The sequence below is a fragment of the Antechinus flavipes genome, chromosome 6 (assembly GCF_016432865.1).
Source record: "Antechinus flavipes isolate AdamAnt ecotype Samford, QLD, Australia chromosome 6, AdamAnt_v2, whole genome shotgun sequence".
In the NCBI taxonomy this organism is placed as follows: Eukaryota; Metazoa; Chordata; class Mammalia; order Dasyuromorphia; family Dasyuridae; genus Antechinus; species Antechinus flavipes.
Window position 1 is genome coordinate 155,382,463 of NC_067403.1, and position 20,314 is coordinate 155,402,776.

The window sequence follows — 20,314 nt, forward strand, 5'->3', positions numbered from 1 at the left end:
TGGATATATTTATATATACACACACTTGTGCATATATGTGTCTATACATATATATATGTATATACATATATATATATATATATATACTCTCTATATATACATAGACACATATGCATATGTATATGTATATGTGTGTGTGTATGTGTGTATCTATAAATTTCCCTTGTTTTTTACTTCACAGTTGAAGGTGTATTCCTTGTAGGCAGGAGTCATTTTCTATCTTTGTATCTTCATTATCTAGTACAGTGCCTGGCACATTGTACATACTTGATAAATTGGTCATTTATTAAATTAAAACAATTTTTTAAACTTTTTTAAAGAAAAGTTAATCATACAAAAAAGTTATGCAGTTGAGATGTTAGGTATATCTTGGAAAATCATTTTCCTAAAATCATTCAATCCTGTTTCACTCTGCCCTTCATGGACTTTCCTTTCTGGCTAGTCAAAAAAGAACTGATATAGGCAGAAACTTCTCTTTTCTCACTATCCTAATCTTTTCAGGGGGTAGGGAAAAGTGATGACTAATTATACAAGAAATATTTTCCATATTGAGTCCAGGTAAAATCCTTCATCCCCTTTCCTAAAATAAAGTATTCAGATGGAAAAAGAGTTAGTTGAAAGAGGCTTGGGCTTAGAGGAGAACATTTCTACTTACATTCTGACTTAGAAACTAATTAAGGCAAGTCATTTCATAACTTCAGTTTCCTTATCAGGATAATTATTCATTTACTTCTGCTCTCATTTACCTCTCTTTTCCTACTTTTTTTTTTTGGAATTTCCTTCCCCCACTAGGGTCTTTAGATATAGACAATTCATCTAGTGTTTAATTGATGCAGGCACATTTTCTTCTAATAGCCACTTTGATAAGAGCTATTAATACTATGATCTTTTTATAATATTTTATCTTTCCAAATACACGGAAAGACAGTTATCAGCATTCACCCATGCAAAACTTTGTGTTCCAAATTTTTCTCTCTCTCTTTCCTTTTTACCCTCATAGACAGCAAGCAATCTAGTATAGGTTAAACATGTGCCATTCTTCTAAACATTTCTATATTTGTCATATCATCATCTTTTAAATATTATTTTATGTTTTTCAGTTTTATCCTTAATCCCATTGTTTTAAGTAGATCTTTTAGTTTCCATGTGGTCATACCTTTTATATTCATCTATACTATAGCAAATGTCATTACATGAATCATTTCATAACCCTTTCAATTGCTTTATTGTTCATTATTTAGAGAATACAAGCCAATGACTTTTAGAGAAGAACACAGACCTCAGAATTAAGTTGACAACAATGTTCATATGATTGAAGTTGAACCGTTGCTATATATTTTACATTTAAATTGACAAATAGATATTTCTTTTAAGCAATTTCAACATAAAGAAACCAGACATTTACTAAAATACCACAAAAACCATTGGGTTCTTTTGAGCAAACATCTAAAATGTAAAAAAAAAAAAAAAAAAAAAAAAAATCAAAAAATTCAAACACTTTTCCAATTTTAAAAATTCATGTTACTATGCTTAACAATAAGCCCATCATTTTTACTCTATGCCATTTTAGCATTGTCATCAAGCATTTAGTCTGTCCTGTGCTAGGAACATTCTAAGCAGGAGGACCACAATGACAGAAATCTCTGCCTTCCTGATGCTTACGTTCTAGGGAAACAACATGCACATATATAAGTCTATACAAAATACATACAAAGTAAATAAAGGCTAATTTTAGGGCAGGGCAGGATCCTGTTGGTATTGCTAGAAAGAAAAGCCTCTCTAGAATGTAACATTTGAATCGAGCTTTGAAGAAAACTAGAGATTTTAAGAAGTAGATGCAACGATAAAGACAGGATATGGGGTGTTTTGATTTCCAGCAAGAAGACCCCTATGGCTAGAGTATAGATTAATTGAATGAGGAGAAATCTGCATTCTAATCTGGTTATTTTATCTTGAAAGATAGTCCTGACATATTCCTACCAGATTTCTTTCCTGGATCTTTCCAGAACAAACTACTAATTGTGGATATCCCACAGGATTTCATTCTGGGTCCTTTTATCTTCTCCCTTTATTCTGTTTCGCTTGCTAATTTTATCAGCTCCCTTAGATTTAAATCATCTCTCAAATCTCAAACTCTACTTTGAGTAGATTCTCAAACATACTCATCTGGCTTCTCTACCTACTTATGAGATATGTCTGAGTACATGTCTTATAGCATCTTAAACTCAACATGCTCAAAATTGAACTCTTTATGTTTCCCTCAAAACCCTCTCCCTTTCCAAGTTCCTGTCCTTCCAGTCACTCAGACATAGAGCTTATGTGTCATCCTTCATTTCTCACTTTCTCTCACCACCGCCTCATTTCCAATCTTTTGCAAAGCCTTTCAATTTTATCTTTCTCTCTTCTCTCTTCTCTTTCTAGCTTCTTATCTTCTACACTCCCTCTTCACCAACATAATAATGCTGGTGTAGGCTTTCAGCGCCTCATGCCTGGCAATGGCTTCTCCCCACTCCAGTCCATCCTCTACTCAGCTGTCAAGATGATCTTCCTAAAGTATAGGTCTGACTGTGCCATTAAAAAACAAAACAAAACGGGACATCTGAGTAGTGTAGTAGATAGAACACAAGCTCTAGAGTCAAGAAAGCTTGAGTTCAAATACAGCCTCAGACACTTGCTAGTTTTGTGACCTGGGCAAGTCACTTAACTCCAACCAGATAGATAGATAGAGAGAGAGAGAGAGAGAGAAACTAAAAAAATTTTAAAGTTTACCAAGATGTCCTCTAATACAAAATAAACAAATAAAAAATTACTCAGTAAACTCCAATGATTCCCTATTACTTCCAGAATAAAATATAAAATCTTTTGTTTGACATTATACATCCTTTCCAAGCACATACATTTACAATCTCCTTATATCCTACACCACTTCATGTACTTAATGATACAGTGACTCTGACTACCTTGCTGTTCCTCAAACAAGATACTTGGCTGCCAGATATCCTGGCTTTTCTAGTTTCCTTCAAATCCCAGTTAAAATTCATTTTCCTTTCCTCTTAATTCAGGTACCAAATTTCTGTTAATTATTTCCAATTTTTTTCTGAATATAATTTGTATATAGTTGTTTTTATATTTTCTCCAGCTTTAGGCTGTGAGTTCTTTAATATCTGGACCTTTTTAAAATTTTTTTATTTTAGCCTCAATGCTTAACACAGTACTTGGCACATGACACTTAATAATTTTTTTACTTTGTCAGTTTTTATTCATTTCTCATCATTAACATAAAATGACACAAAAATGAAAGGAGAGAAAATAAACAAAGGGAATTCTTTATAGGACTAAGGAAAAGACTGAGAGAAAATAAGCTTTGAGATTAAAACTCAGAGATGAGTAATTCTGGTCCTTTTTTGATTGTTTTAATAATAATACATTTGTAAAAATTATGGTATGAAAGAGAGGAAACATTTTATCTATGAGTGCTAGGCTCAAGTCAAAAAAATCCTTACTTCTCCTACATGAATCTGGGCAAATGATCAATTCAACTCAGGTAATTCTGGAGAATTTAACTCAGTCACAAATGGAATATGCGCTTCCTTTGCTGGAAAAGGTTTCTATTCCAGGAGTTCCCCAACATAACAGTATAATAGGCACTGCATTAGCATATGGAATGAAATACGTAAAAAGACTAACTCTGCTCTTGGTTTGTATTAATGAGAATTTATTGGCTATGTAGCTCATTTTCCTCTAGTTATATGAGGTTAGAATAGCAAACCAGTTCTGACTAGCAAAGTTTCCTGCTGTGCTGGGGTTGATTTGTTTTGTGTAAGAAGAAAAACTATTTTGCCATGACCTCTAAAAAATCATTCTTTGACATTTTACAATTTTAAATGATTTTTGCCTTGAGTGTGGTCAAATTATCTCATATTTAGCTCAGTGACAAGACTCAGAGAACAAAGGGGAAAAAAAATTGGAAATAATTTCTACAACCTAAGAGTTAATGTCATAAAAAGCCTTAATTTTATTAAACTTGAGATTATTTTTCCAAATTAAAATTAAAAAATCTCTGTGATTTTGGATTGAAAAAATAAGGAAAGGTGGGGCATGACCTTCTCTGTGTTGAAGTGCATTCAAAAATTAGCTTTTAGAGTTTGATTTCTTTATACTGTTTGATATTCCTGATTAAAACATTAAAATTGTTCTAATGGTGATATTGTCCTACAGGTCCATGTTAGCATGTTGAATATTCATAACTTGGTTACATAAAATGGTCTGCAAGGACACCATGTGCTTTCACAAAAGTCATTGGGTTTGCATTTAATAAGACAGTCACCTATACTTGACTTTGGAATTGAAGTCAGCTAGACAATAGGCAAAACCATTTACCATAGGTAAAACACTTTCCCCCCTCAGGAAAAAACACTAATAAAAATTAGCATTACTGGTAAAGGTCCTAATGAATTGTAAATTATTTCAATAGACACAAGTTGATCTATCTCCTTAAGGTTCTCTCAGGTTGAACAACTGGTACATCCTTCAAAAACTTTTTTTGAGTTTATATTCTACTAAATTCTTCAGATCTTTTTCATATAAACTTTTAAAGCTGATTTTTGTAAATCAAATTGTGAGACTTTACATTTACATTTATCTCTATTAGAGTTCATATTTCAGCATATTTTTCTGAACTTTGAAGTGTATTTTGGATTCTGATTCCTATACCTACTGCCTTAGCTATCCCTTCTAGCTTTCTTTATTTGATAATCTGATAATTGTATTTCTCAAGTTATTTCCCAAGTCATTGATAATATTGAATAACACGGGACTAATGACAGATCCTTGGGGGCACTCCAGTAGACATTTCTCTCTGAGTTTACATTAATCTATTAAAACTTCTCTTTGATTAGAGTTAATCAAACAGTTATGAATTGATTTAATTGTATTAATGTCTTCTACCCAACATCACTCCATATTGCTCCCAAATCTGAGTTTTACTTAGATCTAAAAATCTAAGTAAACTATGTTTACAGCATTCTCTTGATCTTTTGTCAACTTAGTCAAAAACATAAAAAATTTGTTGGAAATGACTTATTTTTGATGAAGCTGTACTATCTCTTAGTAGTCACTATTTCCCTTTCTAAATATTGACAAATCACCCTTTTTATTTTCTATAATATTATATTGTTTATAAATTTTGTATTTCATTATATTCACATATCAAATTCAGAAAATACCTAATAAGGATGCTAGAGATACAATTAATATTATTTCCAAAATACTTTCTGAATTCTTATGCATATAAGCACAAAAAATATATATTTTGTTGTAAAGAGTTTCTCATATAATAGTTTAAATATGGCAAAAATTAACATTAGATTGTTTCTGTTAATATGTAACATCTATATCTCACCTGCAGTACCCTGTTTAATAATGGCATATTGCTTTACAGACTATGGAAAGTATTAATTCTACAAGACCTCAAGAGAGACTTGGATGTGATGATATCCTAGAACTGATGTCTGATGAAAGGTAAATTGAAAAGTTCATGAGACCATGAATAAGTTTTTAAAGGCTTTAATAACTTAACCCCTCCACTACATGTAGTATGTATTTACATATTTTATATAATAAACTATAATATATAATGTTTATTTATTTTCTGACATAAAAGAATTCAAATGAGGTTAAGAAATAGTTTTAGCAAAACCAGAAGAATAATGTAAATAATGACTACAACAATTTAAATGAAAAGACCACTAAAAAGAAATCAAACCCTGAGTAATTAAAAAAAAACAGTAATGGTCCTGTAAAATAGCAAAATAATGAAACATAGAGCTGATACAAACCTTAAGTATAATGTTGCATATGTTATCAGCTATCCTCAACAGACCTGATAAACCCTATTTAAAAAAAAAAAATCTAGTTAATTGGTTGTTTTAAATGAAGAAATAGAGTTGGACTCCATTTGTTTCTTTCTGGTAATTTTTGTGGCCAGGCTAATGTTTGTGTTCAGATGAAGAAACTGCCTTTTCCCAGAAACAACAGTTCAAATCATATATTTTTTTTCCTCTGTTTCAATCTATTCACTTTTACTACCACATAGAAATGTAAGTGTACCAGAAGTCTTGGGAAAAAAATCATAGTGACAAAAAGATGAGAAGTGTTGTACTAAAACAAATTGCCTTGGCTTTATAAAATGTGTATTTGGTTATTTTATTTGTTTATTTGTTTTAGCAAAGAAAATAATAGTGATGGGAAGTACACTCAGCATTCTCAGGTCAGTATCCTATTATTTTATATATTATGTTTCAGTATGAAAGATAGTTGGGCGATGGTTGACTAGAAGATAAGTGCTAAGACAGATTTATTTTAAGAAGACTCCTTAAGAAACATTCAAAATACTTTTATTTAGCAGAAACAGAGTAAATTTTCATTGAAGAAATAAGTGAATGAAATACAAAGAACTAAATACTGATTTGAGAGTCATAGGACTTTCCCTTAAATCCCACTTACTATTGATATGAGTTTGGATTTCAGTATCCTCTCCTGAAAATAAGAAGCTTATTTTAGAGGATCTTGGAGGTCCCATATTACTTTACAAATATGAGTTAATGAATGTTTTTAGTAGAAATTTTTTTGAGCAATAGGAAGATTTCTTATTGACTTTCATACTACATACTGAACTGGGTTATAATCCCAATATATCTTTCTAATTCCTCTTTTCAACCTGTTTTTTGTTTGTTTGTTTGTTTGTTTGTTTGTTTGTTTGTTTTTAATTTGCTGAGGCAATTGGGGTTAAGTGACCTGCCCAGTGTCACATAGCTAGGAAGTGTTAAGTGTTTGAGACTAGATTTGAACTCAGGTCCTCCTGACTTCAAGGCTGGTGCTCTATCCACTGTACTATCTAGCTGCCCCTTTCAACCTGTTTTTTGAAAGAAAAGTAGACTTTTTAAATTGGAGGTATTTTTCCTAAGTCCACAAAAGTGGTAGTTAGTAAAATACTTGTTAATCTTCAGGGCAAATAGAACAGACATGCAATTCCTTAAATATTTTCGTGAAGTCACATTTCTGATCTCCACATTAATAAAGGACAAATGTACAATAGGACTATAAAAGGATATTGAAGATAGGTCATGAAGATCATTCACAGCCACAGGGGTTTACATTTTATCTTAGAATTAATAGAACACTGATGCTTCTTGGAAAAGAGTATGGAGTACATCCTATATCAGATTGCTTGCTTCCTCACTGAGGGGGAAAGGGAAGAAAATAATTTGGAACTCAAAAGGTTTTTTTTTTACTTAATAGTATTTTATTTTTCCAATTACATGTAAAGATATTTTTCAACATCCATTTTTGTAAGATTTTGAATTCCAAATTTTTTCTTCCTCCTTTTACCTCCCTCATCCCCAAAACAACAAGCGATCTGATGTGTACATAATACATGTACATAAAGATATTTTCATATTTGTCATGGTGTGAATAATTCAAAACAAAAGGGAGAGAAACAGAAAGAAAAAAGCAAACAAAAAAAGTGAAAAGAGTATGCCTTGATCTGCATTTAGTCTCCGTAATTCTGTGGCATTTGGATGTGGATAGTATTTTCCATTCCAAGTCTATTGGAATTGTCATGAATAACCACATTGCTGAGGACTAAATCTATCATAGAAGATCATAGCATAATGTTGCTATACTTTTTACTATGTCCTCTTGGTTGTGCTCACTTCACTCAGCCTCAGTTCATGTAAGTCTTTCTAGACTTTTCTGAAATCAACCTGCTCATCACTTTTTATAGATTAATAATATTCCATTAAATTCATATCCCATATCTTTTTTTTCCTTTTTTTTCTTATTATTATTATAGCTTTTTATTTACAAGTTCTATGCATGGGTAATTTTTCAGCATTGACAATTGCCAAACCTTTTGTTCCAATTTTTCCCCTCCTTCCTCCTATCTCCTCCCCCAGATGGCAGGTTGACCAATTCATATCAAATATGTTAAAATATACATTAAATACAAAATAAATATACATGTCCAAAGATGTCCAAACAGTTATTTTGCTGTACAAAAAGAATCGGACTCTGAAATAGTGTACAATTAGCCTGTGAAGGCAGACAAAAATAGAAGGATTGGGAATTCTATGTAGTGGTTCATAGTAATCTCCCAGAATTCTTTCTCTGGGTATAACTGATTCAATTCATTACTCCTCTATTGGAACTGATTCGGTTCATCTCATTGCTGGAGATGGCCACATCCATCAGAATTGATCATCATATAGTATTGTTGTTGAAGTATATAATGATCTTCTGGTCCTGCTCATTTCACTCAGCATCAGTTCGTGTAAGTCTCTCCATTTCTTACCGAACAATAATATTCCATAATACTCATATACCACAATTTATTCAGTCATTCTCCAATTGATGGGCATCCACTCAGTTTCCAGTTTCTGGCCACTACAAAGAGGGCTGCCACAAACATTCTTGCACATATAGGCCCCTTTCCCTTCTTTAAAATTCTTTGGGATATAAGCCCAGTAGTAACACTGCTGGGTCAAAGGGTATGTACAGTTTGATAGCTTTTTGAGCATAATTCCAAGCTCTCCAGAATGGCTGGATGTATTCACAATTCCACCAACAATGCATATACTATATCTTATTCATCCATTTCCCAGTTGATGGATATCCCCTCAATTTCTAGTTCCTTGCTACTACAAAGAGCTGCTACAAACATTTTTGTATTTCTGGGTCCTCTTCCTCATTTTTGATCTTTTTGGGATCCAGACCCAGCAGTAACAAAGGTTATGCGCAGTTTTGTAGTCCTTTTGGCATAGGAAAATGATTATTAAAAACTATTTTTACAAGTAATTGAGGATCAGCCTAAAAAAAAAAAAAAAAGTAATTGAAGGGAGTAAAATATTAAAGAAAAAAAGAAAAGGAATCATGGTCAAGTTTGTGGTTTAATGATAAAATGTCAAAAACTATGTGGAAAATAGATTGAGAAGAGGAATGAGTGGAGAGTAGGCAATCACTTAATTCAAGCAACAGACAAGGGTAAGGTAGAACTGACAAGTGTTTTTGATGTGGAGGTAAGGAAAAGAAGAAAAAAGAAATTCTAAAGTTGGGAACCTGAGTAACCAGGACAGTGGTGCTCCAGACAAGGGGAGGATTTTCTTTTTTTTTTATCTGCATCTTTTTTTTATTATATCTTTTTATTTACAAAACATATGTATGGGTAATTTTTTTCAACATTGACCTTTGCAAAAACCTTCTGTTTCAAATTTTCCCATCCTTCCCCCTCTCCCCTCCCCTAGATGGCAGGTAGTCTAATACATGTTAAGTATGTTAAATTATATGTTAAATGCAATATATGTATACATATCTATACAGTTATCTTGCTGCACAAGAAAAATCGGATCTAGAAAGAAAAAAAAACTGAGAAGGAAAACAAAAATGCAAGCAAATAATAACAGAAAAAGTGAAAATACTATGTTGTGGTTCACACTCAGTTCCCATAGTCCTCTCTCTGGGTGTGGATGGCTCCCTTCATTACTGGACAATTGGAACTGGTTTGAATCATCTCATTATTGAAGAGAGCCACGTCCATCAGGATTGATCATCATATAGTCTTCTTGTTGCCGTGTATAATGATCTCTTGGTTCTGCTCATTTCACTTTCACATTTTCACTTCACTTCATGTAAGTCTCTCCCGACCTTTCTGAATTCATCCTGATGATCATTTCTTACAGAACAATAATATTCCATAACATTCATATACCATAATTTATTCAGCCATTCTCCAATTGATGGGCATCTACAGTTTCTAGCCACTACAAAAAGGGCTGCCACAAACATTTTTGCACAAGTGGGTCCCTTTCCCTTCTTTAAGATCCAAGAGGAGGATTTTCAAGGAAATGAACATTGTCAGATGCTATGAAAAAGTCAAAAAGGAAAAGGATTAAGAAGAATACATTGAAAATTAACAAATTATTGGTATTTTAGAGAGAAAATCTGTTGGAAATTAATAAATCTTTACATTTAATTAGAGAAAATAAAATATTAAATACATAATTAATATATATAAAAAGAAATTAGGAAATTATTGGTATTAGTGAAGAGATTAGTTGGATTAGATTGATTATTTAGTTAATTTAGTTTAGTTTAATTAGTTAGATTTATTCAATTGTGTGATGAAATCAGAAACTAGATTGCAAAGGACTGAGAAGTGAATAGGTGAGAAGGTAGAAAGGCAACAAATCTGAACAGTTTTTTTTTAAGCATTTGGTTATGAAAAAGAAATCAAAAGTAGTACTTTCAGAAAATGGTAGAATCAAATGAAGAGATTTTTTGTTGTTGTTTGTTTTTAAATTCAAGTATATTTGTAGGCAGTACAGAAGGGACTGGATAGAAAGAGTGAGATTAAGAATTCTCCCTGTACAGTTGTTTTGAAATGCAGTTGTTTTTCATTATCCCTGCCTGAGAGTACCAAACTGGCTTCATAAATGTTTCACCCACTAAGAATGAGAAGTTCATAGATTTCTGAGATGGAAAGAAAGGACTTTCAACTTATATTTCAAGCTTTTGCCATCTATTTCTTCCTCCTTCTTTCCTGGGGCCCAGTTAGCATATTTATTTATACTTCTTTGCCTCTTAAAGGGCAAAATCTCCACTTTGGCATGGTATTATTTTATTTTCTGTTTTCATTTCTTTATGTGTCCTTTTTCCCTCACAAAAGCATATACTCATGTCACTGTGAATTTCTTGGGAAAAAATTTCTTGGGTTTTCTTACTGGATGGAGCTCATCTCAGTTCTTTCCTTTTATTCTTATCATACTTTGTAAGATACAAAGCTATAAAAAATAATTTTTAGCGATATTTTATCATGTTAACTCACAAATTCTAAAGACAATCAGAGACTGAATTCTTTGGACAACTTTCAATGAAGTCACACATAAGTGAAAATAGAATTTAACGCAATTCCCTTTAACAAATAAATTTACTATCCTTCAATATAACTATTAATCAGCAGCACAAAGCACAATGTTGATTTGTATAAAGATTATTTAGTAATCACCATCATCATAACAATTTAAATAAGAAGATAAACACAAGTACAAAGGATCTGTTGAACAATCTGATACACTCAGAAGTACACACTCTGGCAGGTTAAGGATAGCTGTTTAATTTTGTCATAGTTTTTATAAGGCACTTATATAAATCCTATAAACATAATATAATTTGACAGGTGATCCTAAAATAATAGGGAATTCCAATCTGTGATTTAAAAATAAAAAGCAAAAGCCCCACCATATTTTTTTCTTTTAAGCTCATATTTTGAAACATGTCATTTGGAGTTTTGTTTTTTCTAATTTTCTAATTTTCCCTTTTCTATACTCCCATCACTTAAAAAAAAAGATGCTCCTAGGTGTATACTCAATCAATAAAGCAGTGGACTTGGAGAACTGAAGTTATGTTCTACTTACTATGTGATTCGGGAAGTCACTTAACTTCTCTGTCTTAGTTTCCTCATCTGTTAAATGAGATGGTCCCTTCCTTCTCTGAATCTCTGATCTTAGGGTTCTGTGATTAGAGTGCTTCCAAAAGGCCTGATTTCAAATCCTGCTTCCCATTTTCAATCTAAGTGATCCTCACAGTTACCTAAGTCACCTTCTATAAAAATGAGGGTATTGAACTCATTGGATTTTAAACTATCTTCAAGCTCTAAATCTGTGATCCTACAGGAAAAGTAGAAAAAAATGCTAAAAAGCATTTAAAGGCATTTATTTTAAAAAAATCAATAATTCAAAAGACAATGTTATACTATCTGGAAATAGAAAGATTATATTCCTAATCCTTCTTGAAGTTTTGTTTCTAGTAATTCTTCCAATAGGATAGCTATGTAGTACAGTGGATGGCCCTCAGGTCAGGAGGATCTGAGTTCAAATCTAGATTCAGCCAGCTAGTTGTGTGAATCCAGACAAATTGCTTAGTCTTGCTTGCCTCAGTTTCCTCATCTGTGCTGCAAAAGGAAATGGCAAACTACTCCATTATCTTAGTGGAGAAAATCTAAAATGGGGTCACAAAGAGTTGAATGTGACTGAATAACAGTTTCTCCGTTGATGTTGGGCTTTGTTTAAAATTACTTTCTCCTTAAATTAAGTTTTTATAACAAAATATAAATTCAATACAAATTAGGAACCACATAGAAAATTATTGCCTTAACCAAGAGATCAGATTATATAGGAATGACTAGATCAAGAAAATGTTAAATTCCTTCAAAAAATAGTTTTGCATTCCTTGTCCTTTATAAGCCTATTGCTTAGAGAAGCTTACAAATATACTTTTGATAACAATTAGGTCATTCATAATAAGAAAAATACTTTCTTATTTTCTTTTCCTTACCATTCCTTGAAGGGGGAAGGGCCTGGATATTAAGTAAGAAAGGCAGGAGTTTTCAATTAAGATTAAGAAAAAATATCAGTTAGGACATCATATGTGCCAAACAATTGATACCTAGTAGTATATTAAACTCACCAACAAATATTTGAGTGAAAGACTATTTTAAGATTATTTCAAGATCAAAGATTATTAGTGGAAAAGGTTAGGTTCACAAGACAGAATAGTCAACTATAGCAATCTAGTGTTTGACAAACCCAAAGATTCTAAATTTTGGGATAAGATTTCATTATTTGATAAAAACTGCTGGGATAACTGGAAATTAGTATGGCAGAAATTAGGCAAGGACCCACACTTAACACCACATACCAAGATAAGATCAAAATGGGTCCATGACCTAGGCATAAAGAACGAGATTATAAATAAATTAGAGGAACATAGGATAGTTTATCTCTCAGACTTGTGGAGGAGAAAGAAATTTGTGACCAAAGATGAACTAGAGACCATTACCGATCACAAAATAGAAAATTTTGATTATATCAAATTAAAAAGCCTTTGTACAAACAGAACGAATGCAAACAAGATTAGTAGGGAAGCAACAAACTGGGAAAACATCTTTACAATTAAAGGTTCTGATAAAGGCCTCATTTCCAAAATATATAGAGAACTGACTCAAATTTATAAAAAATCAAGCCATTCTCCAATTGATAAATGGTCAAAGGATATGAACAGACAATTTTCAGATGAAGAAATCAAAACTATTACCACTCACATGAAAGAGTGTTCCAAATCACTATTGATCAGAGAAATGCAAATTAAGACAACTCTGAGATATCACTACACACCTGTCAGATTGGCTAAGATGACAGGAAAAAATAATGATGAATGTTGGAGGGGATGCGGGAAAACGGGGACACTGATGCATTGTTGGTGGAGTTGTGAACGAATCCAGCCATTCTGGAGAGCAATCTGGAATTATGCCCCAAAAAGTTATCAAACTGTGTATACCCTTTGATCCAGCAGTGTTTCTATTGGGCTTATACCCCAAAGAGATACTAAAAAAGGGAAAGGGACCTGTATGTGCCAAAATGTTTGTAGCAGCCCTGTTTGTAGTGGCTAGAAACTGGAAAATGAATGGATGCCCATCAATGGGAGAATGGCTGGGTAAATTGTGGTATATGAATGTTATGGAATATTATTGCTCTGTAAGGAATGACCAGCAGGATGAATACAGAGAGGCTTGGAGAGACCTACATGGACTGATGCTAAGTGAGATGAGCAGAACCAGGAGATCATTATACACTTCGACAACGATATTGTATGAGGATGTATTCTGATGGAAGTGGATTTCTCTGACAAAGAGACTTAACTGAGTTTCATTGGATAAATGATGGACAGAAACAGCTACACCCAAAGAAGGAATACTGGGAAATGAATGTGAACTATTTGATTTTTGATTTTCTTCCCGAGTTATTTTTACCTTCTGAATCCAATTTTTCCTGTGCAGCGGGAGAACTGTTCGGTTCTGCAAATATGTATTGTATCTAGGATATACTGCAACATATTTAACATATATAGGACTGCTTGCCATCTTGGGGGGGGGGGAGGAGGGAGGAAGGGGAAAAAACGAAACATAAGTGATTGCAAGAGATAATGTTGTGTAAAAATTATCCTGGCATGGATTCTGTCAATACAAAGTTATTATTAAATAAAATTAAATTAAAAAAAAAAGATCAAAGATTATTTCAAAATCTATTAGTTTTTCATACTAAAAATGCTAGATGATTAAGCCATTGAATTTGAAAAAGATAAACTACCTTATCTGGATCCATTTCCAAGTCAATTAAATCTCAAAAGGATTCTGAAACCTTAAATTTCACATTTTTCCCAAAGTTTGATGTGTTGCAAGCTTAAGTGTTTCTCCTTCCTCCAGTGTAACATTTGACTCTTCTGTTTTTGATGAATTGCTATTTTCTTTGCAAGTTGCATTATGTTAAATGTTAGATCTGATTGCATTTTCCTGTTTGATGAATTGTACTTTAAACACTCTCCAACACTCACATTCTTGAGGTCCTCCCTCAATTGCCTCTTCCCTCTGATTGGAAAGCTGGAGAGCAGAGCAAGAACTCTTTATAGAAGTTTTGAGCATTAATGAGTTGCCCAGCTAATAAGTAGCATTAAGGATCTGAATTCAGGTCTTTTCACTTCAAATTTAATACTTTTCCAAAGTCTTTAAATGTTAAACCAAGAAGTCTATTTCAGAGTCAACAGAAGACCATTGGAACATCTTGAACAAGAATGTAGCATGGATCAATCTGTACTTTTAGAATATCTCTTTGTCAGCTATGTGGAGGATCGTTTATGGTGAAGAGAGATCTAGAGGCAAGAAAGCCAATTAGGAACCTATGACAATAAAGTTGTTGAGAACTGATAAGGGCCTGAGCTCAGTTGCTGGCCGAATGAGTGGAAAGAAAGGGACAAATAGGAAAGATGTTGTGAAAACAGAATCAACAAGTCTTGATAAGTAATTGGATAAAAGGAAGTAGAAATAGTTTAGTTTGAAAACCTGGGTAACTAGAAGAATGATGGTACTTTATACAGTAGTAGGGAAATAAAGAAAAAGGGATAGATTTAGAGAGAAAGATAATGAAGTTCTTTTGAGACATGCTGACTTTGAGATGCTGTTCAGATGGGGATAACCAGCAAGTAGTTGCTAATGCAAGATAGGTGCTCAGGAGACAAAAGATGAAGGTTGGTTATAAGGTTTAGAGTTACTAATTGCCCTCATGGGGAAAAGTATAGAGAGAGAGTAGAGAGAGAAGAGACAGGAGCAGATAAATAACAGTAAGACCAAGAGAGAGTTAATGTCATGCTTTGTTTTCTTAAAGAACTTTTATGTTTATGTCAAACTATTCTGTTTCAAAAGATCTATTGTTTTAGTTATTTCAGTTTGTTAATAGTTTTCCTATTTTATATTCCATACTTGAAAGTAATAAAATTGAATTTTCTTCAAAATAATCTATAATTCATATAGTTATCCCTCTAACTGGCATCCTCCAATTGGAACTCCCTAAGTTCCAATTTCAAATTGGACTCATGGAAATGCAAAGGACTTCAAAGTTGTAGTATCAATTAACAAGCATACAATATTTGCTAAGTGCTGATGTTATCAAAACAAAAATGAAAGTCCCGATTTGCAGTCTTTCAAAGAGAGAGGCCATAAACATATATGAGTGTATAAAATAGATAAAAGATGATGAGAGATAGAGAAGGATAAATAGGAAAGAACATGTAGACACAGGTGGTTTGTGGTCTAAGGCTTAAAGGAAGCCAGAGATTTTAAGAGGTAGAGGGAGAAAGAGATACATTCCTAGCCTGGAGATGAGTTCTGCCATAGAGAAGGAGTATGGAGGACCAAGAATGAGGAGCAATAAGAATGGAGATACAGGTTAAGCTGGAGCTGTGGGATAAGGTGGACATGACTTCATTTAGTTCAGTTTCCAACATGTTACAACTAAGCATAATTTATGTAGCGATTTGTGGCACTTGAGAAAGAAAACTGTCTTAGGAGGAAATGACCTGGATTCAAATTCTACTTGCTAACCTTAAATTACTTAAATTGCTTAAATTACTAACCTGCTCGAGCCTAGTCTATAAAATGATGAGGTTCTACCAGATGGTTTCTAAGATCCCTTCCAGCTATAAAATTGGGATCCTCTAGTTTCAAAACATACATTCTCACATTTAAGCCTAACAATAACACTATGAGCACATCAAATATTGTTATACCCATTTTACAGATAAGGAACCAGAAACTCAGGAAAGTGATGTAGTTTGGCTACAAACAGCTCATCATTGGCATTAGAACCAAGGATTCTGACTTGAAGGACAGTTCACTTTCCAGCATGCCTCAGCTGCTTCTCTATGTACAGTTAAAAGTAGATAAAAAGGAAAGAAATGGCAAATAAAGAGCTCCAGGAATTACAGAGGCAGCCTTTCCTCATTCAACGTCACTATTTTCTTTAAATTGTTGTGGCTTCACAGTGTCTGCTCCCTCTGCCTCCCACAGCATGCAGCATATTCCAAAAACAAATTGAAATTCTTCAGTATTAGTTTGGATAATAGTGTTTTGACTGCAAAAAATTTTTCACGTAAACAAGATACTATACTTTGAAAAAAACCACAACTGAAATATACTTGTTTTCATTTTAATGAACGTATCCTAATGTAAAAGGTATTTTTCCTTTATTGAGAAAACCCTCATATGTTTTATACATCATCAAGTTAACTATTAATAGTTTCATAAAGTAGTATGTTAATTCTAGTTTTCTGCTTATTTTTGAGTTGGTCTAGTGATCATTTTGAAATCATCTCATAGAATAAACAATTTGTATCGTGAATAAGAATATTTTGGGGGAGTTTATTTTTCATTGTACTGAATGGAGGAGGTCTCTTAAAGCTGCAAAGTAATGTGTCTGCTACTTTTTCTGTTTGACAGTCCCAACTGATTATATGGGTCTCGTCCATGATTCTGTCTCCCTCTCCCTCTATTCTGAATCACTCTTCCCCTCAGTATTTCCTTCTCCCGCTCATCCTCAGAGATCTCTCTCCTCTCACACATATATGAATTGGTGATAGTCTAGTTCACCAAAGAAAATAATACTTCTCGGGAATCATTTCCTAAAAATGTAATAAGAGCCTTTATTCCACTAGTAATGTTAACGTGAATTAGATTATTTAATGTAGTTTGTCAAGAAAAGTCATGTTTTATTGTCACGAGTTTTTGTTTTCCAATTTTTGGGGTTTTTTTAGAATTTGATTTGGTTATGATTTTTTTTTTTTAAAGAAACTACCTTAAGAAACCTAATGTATTTCAGTTCGTCTACAAATGTTTTTCATTACGATAAAAGTAAAGTAGATGAAATATTCAATGGATAGAGGACATAAATGACAATTTCATGTTGCAAGATATAAATCATTAATCACCGGCCTGACAACTCCTTACTTTTATTATAAGGGGTTAAAAAAAGAGAGAGAGAAAGAGAAAGACAGCCTCTCTGCAGATTTGGCTCTTGACCAGATTGTGCACTGCTTCCAGCTGATACGCCAAACCCCACTACCATTTAAATTTGCGCAACATTGCTTTAACCCAGAGCTCCTCCATAAATAGTCCTGTTCTCCCCCACGCCCAGCTAGAAAACAAGCAAAGGAAATCAGAGAATGGGCAGCCTGCAGTTTCGCCAGCACTAATTGAGCTAAACCAGCCTGGCCTGCGTAAAAGCTTTCTTGTTCACAGCCTAAGATCTTAGCTGTCCCGGACTGTTTACCTTTGGGGCAAGCAAGACGTCTTTGAAAAGAAGCCGTGTTGCTACTGCAGCCTTAGCAACAGTGAAAGCAGTTTCTTTTTTTGTTTGTTTACAATCTAGGGGAGGCATCCTCCTTTAAGAAACTAGCAACTCCCTCCCCTCCTCCCTTCCCCACAATCAATATTCATGACTGTCAGCTGCATTCAGCTATCAATATGAGCTGCCTTTCGCTTTAGAAGCTTTACGTAGCATTAGGAGGAAGCAAAAGTTCAAAGAAAAGAATATGGGTATATGGTATTCAAGGGGAAGTGACTCTAAGCAGCATTTAGGGGCTCGTCGAGCAAGAATTCTGATTTTTGTGTTTACCCTTCATGCAACTACTATTTGAAAGCTTTCAACCTAAGAGAAAAGACCTTGTAGGCATCTTTTGGTTTTTCTTGTGCATTACAATTTTGCGTGGGTGTTATTGCAGATCTTCACCATGAAGATTCAGGAACATCCAAGCCTCCCCGAAACTAAACTCCAGAGAAACCAAGACACGGATGTCCAGGAAGATAGCTTTGTCACTGAAATGCCTCAGTTGGACTTGACCACTTTGTGTAATGAGAACAGCTGGGAAGGTACAGTGGTGCAATGTTTTCTTGATTGTTTTTGAAATAGCTTGTGCATACCACTGGGGAGAAAAGACGTGACTACATAAGAATAACTGCACTTATGTTAAATTACCTAAAATGATAGAAAATCTATTTTGGTCTGAATGTAAAAATGTGTCGCTGATGATATTTCCCAATATAAAATCATCTGCATATTCTGCTTTATTTCTGAAAAATGTTCTTTTGCATGTACCGTATTGCAGCTCAGGATATCGAGGAGGCAGCCTGCATTTATTTATTCCTTTTATAGTAAGGTCTTTTTTCCCCTCCCCACATTCCAGTAAACTGTTTCCTCATCCTCATTAGACCCCTCACTCCCAGTACAAAAAAAAAAAAAAAATTGTTTTGTTTTTTTTTGACAAATCAAATTTAAATAAAATTCTAACTCAAACTGAAGAAAAGCAGATCCTAACCCAACATCGTAATTCTCCAATCATCCGCCTTGTGTATCCATGAGAATTCCACATTTTAACAATACTACAAGATAGAGTAAAAAGTATATTTAATGTGGGACTTTACTGAAGAAGGGACTTTTTCCTTCTTTCAAAAAACATATCCCAGTTTTTTACCCTCGTGACTATCATTTGAGAATGTAGGGATCTAAAATTCAATCAAAAAAAGTATGTATTTTCTTTGCCTCAAAGTTTAATGCAGAGAATTTTTTTTTTGCCCTTTAATTTTATAAACAGACTTTTACTCATCAAATACAATTCTGAGTTTGAAATTCTTCATTTCATTATTAGTGCAATTTTAAAATTTAGTTTACAAGTGATTATTAATGATAACATTAAGAGATTAGAGGTCAATTAGCTCCTTAATTATGCATAAACTGTTGGGGAATGTGTGTATAGCCATATTTCATTGTGCCATTGATATGTATTCCTGTACATGTGCATTTGTGTATAAGACAGACTGAGACAGAATGAATGAGATTATTCAGTTATGTATTTAATTTATATATTTATAAATTAATATTTAATAGGAAAAAGAAAGGAGCAGAGGTTTATTCTAGTATCATTCAGAAGAATGACCTAGCATAGAGTGATATGTTATGGCATGAATGTGAAGGTCACAAATCAAAATTACTTAAACGTTATATATTTAATAGGAAAAAGAAAGGATGATCATTCTAGTATCATTCAGAAGATTGATCTAACATAGTAATATGTTATGACATGGATGACAGAGGTTACAAATCAAAATTATTTAAAACAGCACCTCTCAGTTTTGTGATTCCCCAATTTCCTTCTTCCTTATCCAACTCTTCATGTATATCCTAGAAGATAGAAAAGAAAGATCCAGGCCAGACAGAAAAGCAGCACCATACACACCCATGACTTCACTGAAGTTGGGAGTGGGAAAGGAAAAAAAAACAAAAAACACCACTTCTTACTCTACCTCTCTGTTTCAGAAATGTAACGCATTCCCTCTTAAACAGTATTCAAATCTGAGGAATAATTTTGTCAACTTCTGATACCTTGAAGATAAAACAAAAACTGCAGGCTTTTTTTTTTTTTTCAGTTTGTCAACTCGGTATCTGAATTCACTAATCCAGATAAAATTGCATTTTGTTTAGAAATAATCAGATATGTTATTTGCCATTTATTTGTCTGAAATGGCAAAAGAAAAAGTCCAGCAGCTGTACCTTTCTTCTGTAAAAGTACCAATATGCCCTAAAAATGAAAACTTTTAAAAAAGAATAAGTCTTGTTTTAGAGTTTCAAAATATGGTAATCTACCTGTTTCATTAGAATGAAGGGGGGGAGGGGGAAGGAAGGAAAGTTTTTCTGTGTCATGAGATTTTTTTTGTCTAAGTTCCAAACATCAACCAGTGGTTTAATAATTCACTCTTAAGAGAGGAGGTTGTGTTTTCTTTTCCCACCTCCTAAACTGGATGCAATTTACCTTGCTCTTATCTTAAGCATACACTTGCGCTATCTTCCAACATGATGAGAATATGAAATTTTATTCA

General features: G+C 33.3%; 1 protein-coding gene across 3 annotated transcripts in view; it reads left to right on the plus strand.

Moving 5' to 3' along the window:
- The window catches only part of FAM13A (family with sequence similarity 13 member A), a 103,130-nt gene that overhangs the window by 33,093 nt on the left and 49,723 nt on the right, over window positions 1–20,314 (plus strand). For all 3 annotated transcript variants that reach the window (XM_051964906.1, XM_051964908.1, XM_051964909.1), the window contains exons 6-8: window positions 5,441–5,520; window positions 6,226–6,268; window positions 18,163–18,310. In XM_051964906.1, coding sequence (XP_051820866.1) covers window positions 5,441–5,520; window positions 6,226–6,268; window positions 18,163–18,310 — 271 coding nt within the window. The remainder of the gene's footprint in view (window positions 1–5,440; window positions 5,521–6,225; window positions 6,269–18,162; window positions 18,311–20,314) is intronic.